At 35.4% G+C, this 12,157-nt stretch overlaps 1 protein-coding gene across 1 annotated transcript; it reads left to right on the top strand.

Moving 5' to 3' along the window:
- The first annotated feature begins 382 nt into the window (after window positions 1-382).
- On the top strand, window positions 383-10,336 carry LOC103696450 (UV-B-induced protein At3g17800, chloroplastic-like). The gene is made up of 3 exons (XM_008778083.3): window positions 383-718; window positions 2,077-2,360; window positions 9,341-10,336. The coding sequence occupies exons 1-3, from the start codon at window positions 569-571 to the stop codon at window positions 10,131-10,133; spliced, it is 1,227 nt and encodes a 408-aa protein (XP_008776305.2). The 5' UTR covers window positions 383-568; the 3' UTR covers window positions 10,134-10,336.
- Window positions 10,337-12,157: the final 1,821 nt, after the last annotated feature.

Here is a 12,157-nt window from a genome sequence, read left to right as displayed (position 1 = left end):
TTACTTTTATATAATTATTTTGATGGTTTGTAAAGTTTTAACTATCCAAAAAAATTATTTGCAAAGCCCATTACGTGCATATCAAAATTCATAGGGTCTATAACTATTTTCTTGGCAACTCCATGCTCGACCAATTTTTATATTTGATTATAAGTTTCACAAGTTGCATCATTTTTTTTTTCACAAACAAAGGGGGGAGCCCCACAGCATTACTTTAGTATCTACCTGTGATTAATATTTATTTTCATTCAAAATATGCATATAAATCTTAATATTTTTTCAGTATATAATATAAATCTTAATATCTAATTAATAGTATAATATATATATTAAATTAAAAATAAATATGAATATGGATATACTTCCGCGTATATCCGCTTCAGCGTGCTGGTAAGCCGCGCCACTTGGCGTTCTCATCCCAGCGGAGAAAGAAAGGAGGAGGGGGACTCTCTCCTCTTCTAGTTTTCCTCCTTCCTCCTCTCTCTCTAGAATCGCTCGAGACATATCTCTCTAGGGTTTCTGGGAACTGGGGGAGCTCTCCTGGAGTCATCTAGGGTTTTGGTCGCCCATGGACTGCTGCACTCGCTTCAGGGCGGCCCCCCTCATCGATGCTTCGGCGTTGGTGGTGAGGGCGGTAGGTCGTCGTCGCCATCGTCGTGAGATGGCTTTTGGAAAGATTGGATCTTGCGCCACTCTTCGCCTTACCTTGGGTTCCCAGGTTCTTATCTTATTTCCTTTTTTTATCTCCTTTGGAGGGAGGCGACTTTAACTAATTTTGCTTAGATTTTTGGTGGATTCGAATAGAATTTACGGGATGGAATTCGATGTGTGGAATAAAAGATGGCTTCTTTCTGGCTAAATTATTGTTCTTTTGAGAAAAAAGACGTATTTCTGGAAAGAATTTTTGTGAAATTTCTGATATACATGACGTTCTTGTTGGGTTTTGAACAAAAAGATTGGTTTTTTCCTCCTACTTCTTCTCCTTCTTTTTCTTTTTGTGGATTTCTGGGCTGTGCTTATTGACTATTTAATTGCCTGATTTTTATATTCGAATTGTTTTGGAACTCAATAACAGGTCCTGTGAGTTGATATCAACTTGTTCAGTATAGTCTGATATAATCATCATTTCTTGCTGTTCAATGATAGATTCCAGTATTTTTTTCGTGTTGTCATTGCAGATAAAAATCTTCAAAATATGATTTTTAGTTCAAAAATATTCAGGATTTTTATTTTGCTTTATTTTATTTTATCAATTTATTTTGAGCCAAAGGCTGCTAAATAGTAGACAAAAGACTACAGCATCATTGATCCCTCCCAGGATCTTGATACATCTTCTGCAGTAGTGCTATAAGAAATGCTCTTTTCCTCTGTGTCTGCTCTTGATGGGTTTTATGCTACCTGATCCACTTCCATGTTTTGCGCCCCAGGAATTTTTGTGACCTTATATCAGGTTATCCTGGAATTTGTCTCCTGTAAGTGATGCTGCATATCCCAAGGGCCTTTCAGTATCCCCATTAATGAGTTTCACCATTCACCAGACATTGGACATCAATTTCAACTCATATCACTTCTCAGCAATTGTTAAGGCTTCCCACTTGTCATTGTTGCAAATCCATTTTATCACCCATTTAAGACCGAAAACTTTTGGAGAGGAGTTACTTGGTTTCTGCAGGAAAGGTAGTTAAGAGGGATATTTAGGGAAATGTTAAGATCAGGAAATAAGAAATTTCGGTTTGATGTATATGTTTTAAAATGTTTTGTGCTTTACATACATATTTGCTTTACCCTAAGTTTTTTGTGCAGAGGCAAAAGCTTTTTTTTTTTTTTGTATAATATATTTAAACAGGACAGTAACCATCATTTCATTTCATATCTTGATGCTTTATGTTTCTCTTGATGGAAAAAGATTTCCTTTAGTGCAATGTAAATATCTTTCCATTGGCTCCAATATCATAGAGTAGGACAGGCACCCTTTTTAACATTTATATTCTAATTAGTGCTCGCAAACTTAAGTGTTTTTAATTTCCTATGTGATCTCTCTGAGGGATGAAACATTGTTTACTTTTAATTTTTCAGGGATTAACCAAATTCCATCAGAGCCATAGTTTTGCTAACCAAAGAACACCGACAAGTATTACACTTGCGAGTGCAGAGTCCAATGAGTGTGAGTCAGGAAGTGTGAGTATGCCACTTGAGCCAGTTTCACCAGAAGGAAGGTTCTTGTGTGGCATTTTAAAGAATCAACCTCATATATTCCCAGTTGCTGCAGCAAGACAGCTGGAAGAATTGGCTAATGATAGGAATGGCGCCTTTGTTCGCTGGGCACATAGCATGGGTTCTGAAGAATCTTATCTTCATAGGTCAGTCCCACTTCCCTTTTTAAATAGCTAATATAATGTATGATTTATTCCTTTAGTCAGACAGCATTATTTTGTGGAAATTATTTCTGTGTGCGATCTCCTGTGTTCCTGCTACTTTTACTTCTATATTGATGTTCTGCTGAATGATTGTGATCCTTGTATTAAGCCTACTGAATGGAACAGCAACTAAATTTTGCTCGATTGTGATGGTTTACAGTATTATTGTTCAACTTTCAGTGAATTTTAACTATGTCTTAATTCTGTTTGACATTTCCTGTCTTGTGTACTGATATGCTGTACAGGGTATAATTTTCTGTCCTGGGCAGCCTTTTTGGTCATGGCACAGAATGAAGCACAGATTTTAGTGCAATATGTTGAAGTTTCTGTCCCCAACAGTTTGTAACTTTAAACTTCATTATGTGCATAATAAGCTAAGATGACTTGATTAGATATATCAATCGTAAATCTTAACCCATCCATAATTTTAAATTTTGAAAGTTTGTTAAAATATAATGGATCATACACATTTTAGCAAGTCCGATTGTGTTTTCATGGAATGATTTAATATGCATAAAGAAGTTATCATTTTTTTTTCCTTTGTTTTATTAGTAATTTAAAATTTGACTATCTTACTCATGCATGCAAACAAAGAAACTTATCATAGTTCCATAGTTGAGCAAATCACCATGTAAGATTAATTGCAGGGAAAAAGAAACCTGAAGACACATGTTTTTCTTTACTTAATCCATTGTATTCACTCAATCTGGACCACTTAGGCTACTTCCACTCCAGCAATCTAGCCACTTAAAGAAGCACAAAGTGGGCAAAGTAACCAAACCTAAAAGCTAGTTCATCTAGGCTCGTCAAGCCTAAAATAAATTCACATAGGCCCACAGAACTCAGCAGACCCACTTGCCTCCTATCAACTCAAAATAATTCTTTTAAATTCTCTAATCAAAACAAGTGCAACAAGCTTAATTCTGGAATAGTAGAATACCTAAACATCACCACATCACTTCATGATATACAAGATTCATAGCCCCACAATTTCCTGACCTCCCAGGTACATATTATTATTCCTTATTTGTCCTGCTCCTCATCAGCATAATCACTTCCCTTGCAGTTCATCCAATGATATCTAACAACCTACATCACTAGACCAACTTGCTCTTTTATGAGTTTAGCATCTAACAAACTAATATATATCAATAAACTTGTCACGCCTAACCATCTTATACATGTTTCATTTCGACCCTTCATTTGTATTGAACTCTCCCTCCGTTTGTATTTAAACCTCTATGTGTCATTTCCATCTTAAACACATGCTCAAGAATCTGTCCTTATTTCTCTTTCCCACTCATCCAACATTTGCTACTCTCACAATTTACAAATTTGTCCACCATTCATTGCATCAAATCATAGCAGTGTCTAAAAGAACCCCATTTATTCTATGATAATAAGAATCACTTACTTGTGTTAGACTCCTTATTGCTATCAAAACTATCTAGTCTTCAACGCTTAAGTCCTCATATGGATTTCACCTACCCATTATTGCCCTATGTTTGGGATGTATTGGGTAACTCTGAGGACCATTAATGAGATCGGAGATAGCACTGTTGCATCATAAAACTGCTAGGCATTTGACTGGCAACTAGAGAAAAAGGGTAGTTTAACTAGTTGACAGAAATTATGAATTCATATTGTAGTAGTTGACAGAAATTGTGAATTCATATTGTAGTGAGTTATAAGTTGGTTTATGGCCTTAGGTTAATTAGGTGTCAATTGGTTGTGTTGGTCAGCCCAACACTATCAGCAGCCAGAAATTTGATTTACTAAATATGTGATAATTTAGAAAATCAAATCTATAATTTATTGAATAAAGCATCAACATGTTTCAAAAATCACATTAATTAGGGCTTGGTAGAAGATTTTATGATCATTTTACTGATGAATTATCGGAATTGTTGAAACTATGATTTTGGAATTCCATTTTTAAAGATGATTATTTTGGCTGAATCAAATTTATTTTGAGTCTTTTTTTATCAGTTTAGGAGTTCTGGCCTCTAAGAATCCTGGATTACTAGGAAATGCTGTGGTTTGTGAATACTAGCCTTTTACCCATTATTTGAAAACAAGTACTAAAACCTCTTCTTCCTTCGGTGCATATTGCTCTTAAAACTGCGCAGACTAGATTTTTTTTGCTGATTGCACAGTTGGATTTCATATGAATTTAAATGAGCCTCGGTGGATTGCGAGGATGCTGACAAGTGACCCTCTGTAAGCATGGTGGATTTTACACATGAGCAACATTCTAGGTAGCATGGGTCCACTACTGGTTGTCTTTCTTCACTTTACCTCCTTGTTTTAGTTTTATTCTTGGTAGATTCCCTTTATTTTCTCATTGCCTTCATAAATTCTCTAACAAACTTGCTTTCACATATTCATTTGATCTCATGTGACCCATCAACACTACTTGGTTCCACATCACCTAGTCTAAGGGTGGCAATTGATGACTGACTTTGCCAACTCGACTTGCAGCCGGCCTGAGTTAAGTTGGTTTAGGCTTGGCATCAATAGGTTTGGGTCAACAGGTCCTTAATGGATTTATCTGACTTGAAATGAGCCAGGTCCAGGTTTAGAGTCTTGACCCATTTAATTTGTTTTGACCAGTTTAATAGTTGGGATGGATCGACATGGTTATGACCTTTTCGATTTATGACCCGTTTAACAAGTGTCAGACCCATCTAACTGTTAAACCATTCAAGACATGTTTAGGATACTTAACCTGATTTGACATGCTTATTAAACTAATTATGTGGGCCGGGATGGGTTACTTGTTTAATAAAAAGGTGGGGTTCAATTCTGGATTTTTGATCCATCTAATAAATGGCTTAGGTTTGGGTTGACATACTTCTGATCCGATCAATTTTCCACTCATAACATAGCCATTCACCATAAAATATTCGTTAACCCTCTTCACCAATTATTAAGAGACGAATATACTTGACTAATAGTATCAAATTTCTCTGACTTAAACATATTTGATCCTCATCTTGATCATTTCTTCATTTTTTGAATCATATCCATCCATCCTAAGCAAAACAACCGTATAACTTCAAATCTATCTGTTCTCTCTCTTCTTGAACCTATTGTATAAAGATGATTAGTGTCTTTGTAAATACTGATTAATTCCAGAACCTGCCAAATCTTAATGAGTAGTAGGTTCTACAAATTCTCATCTTATTCAATTCTCCATTTTCTAATTTGTATATATCCTTAGCCATGAGAGTTCGTCATCTTAGTATTTTACCTAATACTATCTTGTAATTTACAAACAACTCTCACTAATCCCTTGAAGACAACTTAATACTTGTCTTCAAATGCGTGAAAAAATTGTCCAAAAATATCTGGAAAAGCATTGGCGGAGCCAGGATTCTAGGCACGGGCCCATATTTATTTTCCAATCTAATTATATAGATATAGATAGGGGTGCAAATGGGTTGGGTCAGGTCAGGTCATGAGTGACCCCGACCCAATCCGATTTCTTGTTCGGGTCCTAATTTTAGATCCAGATCCGACCCAACCCCATAGAAGATCGGATCGGGTTGGGTCAACCGCTACAATTTTTGATCCAACAGGTTATTCGGGTGGGGTCGGGTCCATGTATAACCCGGACCCAACCCAAAAAATTCAGGTCCGGTTTGGGTCTATTTCAGATCTGGGTCGGGTCCAGTCGGGTCAACCCAACTATGGTTTTAGAATTTATTTGCACCCTCGTGGGCCCAAATAATTTTACAGATTCGGATCGGGTTGTAGGATTGAATTTTCAAAATTATTCAAATTTCAAATGGGTCAGGTCGGGGTGGGTTCTGAATTTAGTAAACCCAGACCTGATCCGAAAAATAAAACGGGTCCAATTTTAGGACCCGATCCGGCCCCACGGGTCCTCCAAAACGGGTCGGGTCGGGTCTAAACGGGTCACGGGGCAACTTGACCCATTTGCAGCCTTAGCTATAGAGGATATAATTGGCCTCGTGAACCCTGTAGTAAACATAAATTTCTTGAGACTAATAATTGTGAATTTCATAAGGTAATTATAATTACAGTCTTGTAAACTGCAACTTGCTATTTCATTACATCCACTAAATAAAACAAGTAACTTGTTGATCCTCATACGTAAAGTTGTCTTGGGAAATCTAGGCTGAGAGAGAATGAGAAGGTAAAGGACACATTGTTAGCAACTGTTGTATCCTCCTTGTGTTCTCCCTCCTTAATCTCCTAATCTTTCTAAATCTGTGCTCCTTTCTATTATCCCTTCTATTACTTTATGTGGGGATTTTTTTTTTTTTTTTTTTTTTTGGGGGGGGGGGATTGGGCAAGTGGGACACCTTCCCCACCTTGAATTGCGTTAAATAGGTTTTCCATTCTAATTTTTTGTTTTGAAAATCAAAGGGTCTACTAGATTTATTAGTGAAAATAGACGGACATATGCATCTAGCATTGAGGGTGTTTGCCACAAACTTGTGGAGGGACCTTAGGCTATAAACTTTCGTTGCAGATGATTTGACTAAAATTTTTGGACCTTTAACCAACAAAAATTTACTCATATCTATGTTTCTCAATTGACCATAATGGTGCGGTCAAGAATTTTGAGCTCCACTGGATTTGATTTGCTAGATTCATTACTGCACATAATATTTAAGATGATATCTCTACTCCATTCGTCGAGTTACAGAATAACCTTCTTTCTTTTTCATTTCTTTCATATGATTTAATTGAGATAATTAAATAATTACTTCAGGTATCATTGGACCAAGCTACGTCATGCATATACCTCCATCTCCATGTACTAAATTGTTGGAGGTTGTGAGAAGGGAATTCAAAATGCTTGCTTGCAATAGCATCAAAGTTAGTCCTGAATAGGAACTATTGACATATGAGATTCATAGAGCTGACTCTAGATAGGTGGTAAAAATGCTTTGTAGGCACAGTTTTGGTCAAATAACTCTCTCACTCACTCTCTCTCTAAAATTAAAGCTTTTACATTCTCTTTCAATATCAAAGAAAGTTTATGTCAACTTGTTGATCATCTATATCTACTTAATCTTAGATCCAAAGTCGATGTAAATGCAATAGGGGCACTATCCTTTTTTTGTTGGATATTTGGGAATCTTAAGTGCTCCAGGAGAAGTCAAGCATATATTGAGGCAAAAGATGGGATCTGCAGTGTTTTTTTTTTAATTACATATTTCAATCCATATAGAACTAAAAAATGAAAGGAATCTTCTAAAACATACATTCATCTTGAGGAGATGTACAGGTAATTAGGAATTGAACCCCATCTCTTGTTATTTAGTCTACAGGTAATTTAACTTTTCGGACTTTTGAGATATCATCTTGTTTCTGTTTGATGGTTTTTGATGACAACTACAAGGAGTACTCGGAGATATCGGGAGAGATGCAACGTTAGTTCCTAGTTTCAATTATAGGAATAAAGGAATACAGGTATTCATTTGCATTAGCTATGAGAGGAATTTTAGAACCTTTTGCTTGGAGAAAAGCTCATGCAAATTGTGCTTTTCTGGAATTATACAGTGTGGATGATAAGCTTGGGTTGTGAAAGACACATAATAGAAGTGGGAGTTTAACATAGGGAGAAGTCAAGGAAGAATGTGAAACCAGATGACATTAATTAACAACAAAAGCAATTAAGAAAAAAATCAAGTTTGTTCTTCAAAACTAAGTTCTTGTTTCTTGAGGTAGCTTAGAACGTTCAGATTCAAGCCTTTTATTTAATCTATTTAAATCCTGATCATTCAAAATCATGAAGCTCTGGTAATGAAATTTGGACATCCCTATAAATTGGTCATAAGGTCTTCTGCATATGCTCGAATACGAATTGATAAATGAACTCTTGTTTTCCTGATTTTTCATGTGCCACAGTCTGAAGCTGCATCAGGAATCAGTCTTAATTAATGAATACCTAATTCTGGGTTTTATTTTTAATGTTTCACCTGTATCATCTGGAATCCAATAAAAGAATTAATACAAATCTTCGCAACTACTTTAGAAGAAGTGCTAGATAGATGCAAGGTTAGATCTCAAGTTCTAGGAGATTCTGATACTGTTGTCGATCAGGTTCATGTATGTAACCACTGTTCATATAAATATCTATCACTGCAAATCACATCTCAGGTCTGAGAATATATGGAAAAATTTCAGTCACTCTTGTAGCAAACTGGGTGCCGCTACAGAGAACCACTTTTCCAGTAATCTTTTTCTACTATTTATTTCTTTTGTTTTAGTTTGTTGATTGGTAGTGCCACTCTAGATGTTGGCCCTTATATTTTTCATGAGTAGGTAATATTTTCAAAAACTTTTGCTGTTTAAATTACTGTGGTTAGGTTACAATGTAGAAACATGTAGAATTGCAAGTTTTTACTCTTCAAGGGACAGTCCAAAGAAGCATAGTTCACCAAGGACATTCTTTTAGGATTTGAACTTTTAAAGTCCTCCCAATAAAAACACCTCTGAAGAGTTTCAGTTTGATACTGTCTCAATTACTATGAGAGTGCAATCTTTCTTCACACCTCACAGTGAAATCCATTTTACTTTTGTGCTATGTTAAGACCAGATGATCTTATCTAGTCTTTTATGGCTTACTTAGTTTCACTATGGTTTGTAGGGTCTTATATGATTTACCCTGCAGCCTACCTCCTTAAATAGTTATCAAGAAATTTCAAAGGCTTGAATTGGTTATTTGCATTATTTTTATTTAAAACATGATTCCTCTGTTAGTTTCTTTGTTGTGTCTAAGAATGTTGTGTCTAAGATGTTCAAAGAAAAAGTGGGTCTTAGTCTTAGTGAAATTGTTGAAAGCACTTCTCACCATGTTGATTATTTTAGCTAATGTAACTGATCCCATACTTTGTTGAATGCCTATAAACTTTTTGATGCATATTGGTGATTTTTGAAACTAGGAAAATAGCAGAAATGAAAGATTGCGAGTGTCGAATTGCTGTTGAGGAGGTCATGTACATGTTAATTGTTGCCAAATTTTACGAGATCAAAGTCCCTATGGTTCCCAACTTATCCGAATGCATCAAATATGCCAGACTAGATATGTCATCATCAAAGGATGCAGAGCTAGAGTCTATCCACGACTCAGAGATCTTAGAGATGGTAAGAGAACATCTGTCCAACATTCTTAAATGGAAAGGGAAAATTAATCTCATGGAAAACTCGTCAATGATACATATCAAGAGGGTACAGCTTGGCCGGATCTATGCAGCTTCCATTATGTATGGATACTTTATAAAATCTGTTAGTCTGAGGCATCAATTGGAGCTTAGCCTTGCTCGGACTGATGAAGATTTCCCTTTGGGCCAATTAATGAATTCTGAACTTTTCAAAAAGGAGCAGGAGGAGAATTTGGTTGCTCTTGGCTGTTCTTTTGATATGGCATCTTCCTTGCATCCCAGTTATGATAGGAGAAGAAGAGTTGAGAAGCTGAGAAGTTACATGATGGGGTTTGATTCAGAGACCTTGCAAATATGTGCAAAACTACGATCTCGAGAAGCTATTAATCTAATCGAAAAGCACAGTTATGCTTTGTTTGAAGACCGTCAGAAGAGCACCCAAAAGAATGATGGGAACATTATTGTCACATATTCTGCATTTAAGAGGTTGGTGCTGGAAGCTGTTGCATTTGGTTCTTTCCTTTGGGATGTAGAAAAGTATGTTGACTCTATTTACATATTGAAAGCGAATTAAGAGTAGTACTTCTTGGAAAGCTCATTAAGTTGTACAGACAGTTCCCTTCTTTCTTCTTCTTTTTTTTCCTAAAAAAGTTTATTTTAGGTCAGAAAAACTGTTTTAGCTTGTAGTTGATTTTTTGTACGTTAATGCATAATCTTAGACACAGTTTCTCATGGTAAAATGGTTGTTAAAACATAAATTAATTACTAAGTTCAGTGTAGTATTTTTGCATTGCTGAGCACTGATCTGCTTGTTGTTAGCATTGTGGCAGTCATACCTGCTGTATTGAGGCTCTCTTTTTGATTAAATAGACAATTGGATTTGGATGCAATGAATGAGAACAGGGTAGAGTTAATGGCTTGATAGAATTTATTCTTCTATTGATCTTTCTTAGAAAATGAAAACTTATAAAGTATTCTTCTTATTCTTTTGAATATTTTCAGAACTGTTCACTGAAAAAAAGTATTTTTCAAACTTTACTACTTCAAATAATTAAAAATATCGATAAGTTATTGCTTTTTTTTCTATATTATATAGTAGTATTCCTTATTATTGCTTAAAAATAAATATTTACTTTTTTTTTGTTGATACAAAATTTTTTCTGTTTATGCGGCAAATGGTGTATACATAATATACATCCATGCGATTTGAAAAATAGTATTTAATCTTTTAGTATTTATATTTTTATATTATAATTAATATAAATTATTTTATTTTTTTAATTTTTAATTATAATCTGGTTCGGTTGATTGACCCAATATTGAACTAGTGATCCGACGATCTAGCTCCTTGGTCAGGTTCATCTCTGGTCCGAGTTTGATAGCTACGGGCAACCAAATAGCCTTAGAATACATACTTGTCCATAGGGGGAATGTTTTTGTTGACTTGCCTCAAGCAACTAAGTATATCATTTGTCGAGCCTTGCATCTAGGTTTGGCCACAACACCTTTGTTTCCATCGTTTTGTAATAAGTTAATAAAAGAACTAAACCTCTTAAGAAAAAAGAAGACAACCAAGTCTTTGTTTGTCTAGAATCATATTATTCAAAGACTATGATAGCAGGAAGTTTTCTAACCATGAATTCTCAAGTCAATGGTATTTTCCTAATGCAGCCATTAGCTCTCTATCCTACAGTCCTTTCATCCACTAAATGATTGGTAAACCATAATCAACTTTTTAATATATTAAGTAAATACCAAGTCCCTTTGACAAATGATGAAAATAATAAGTCATAGTTTAGAAGTTTCGTCTGTTTTTCAATAATAAAAGATAATTTCCAGGATGCTTCGGATGACCCAAGATATGGTTTGATCTTACCTTGGTACAAAACCAACGGAATGTTCCGAGGTATTCATCCTTGCTGACTAAGGCAACCTCAGCTTCCATAGAGGTGCAGTTATAGTGTATCCAAGGCCATCTTAATTTAACTTGTACCAAACCACTTAAGCTATCACCAACCTCCTGCATGGAGTTGTAAATGGATTGAATTAAGTCCATGATCATTATGACCAAAGCCTAGCGTGAATTAGTCTCGGGCGTTGGCCCACCTATTAATCCAATATGTTTGATTTAAGTGAAATCCAAATCCTAGATTAGATATTGTGAAATCCAGCTTAGATTGAAATTTAATCTAGCTAAGCAAGGTTCAGTTCTGCCCCAGGTAACAAGTTGAACCATCAGGTTCATGTATGATCCGAAAGTGAGGGACAATGCATCTCAAATTTCAAATCCACGAGGGGAGCGCAACAGATGAGACACTAAGCTATTTCGGAGTTCATAATGTATCTAATCCAATCACAACCCTAGTCTAACATCAAGGACATTTGATTAGTGCTGCTAGAAAAGGAGTGCCCACGTAGGTTAAATCCAAACAATTACATGTTCAATATTTAGGGACAATTAATTCCACCATTATTAATTATTACAGCTTAGAATCATGCATAATTTCGTCTATTATAATATATATGACATTGAATATTACAACTGCCACATATTGCATAAATAATTTTAGTATGATATCATAGCTGCTACATATTGCA

The sequence above is a fragment of the Phoenix dactylifera genome, unplaced genomic scaffold (genome assembly GCF_009389715.1).
Source record: "Phoenix dactylifera cultivar Barhee BC4 unplaced genomic scaffold, palm_55x_up_171113_PBpolish2nd_filt_p 000263F, whole genome shotgun sequence".
Lineage (NCBI taxonomy): Eukaryota > Viridiplantae > Streptophyta > Magnoliopsida > Arecales > Arecaceae > Phoenix > Phoenix dactylifera.
This window is presented reverse-complemented; position numbering and strand designations above follow the sequence as displayed.

Coding starts and splice junctions, on each gene's coding strand:
- LOC103696450 (XM_008778083.3), top strand. CDS start 569: ATGGACTGCTGCACTCGCTTCAGGGCGGCCCCCCTCATCGATGCTTCG. Junction 719..2,076: donor GCCTTACCTTGGGTTCCCAG/GTTCTTATCTTA, acceptor TTAATTTTTCAG/GGATTAACCAAATTCCATCA. Junction 2,361..9,340: donor GAAGAATCTTATCTTCATAG/GTCAGTCCCACT, acceptor TTTTGAAACTAG/GAAAATAGCAGAAATGAAAG.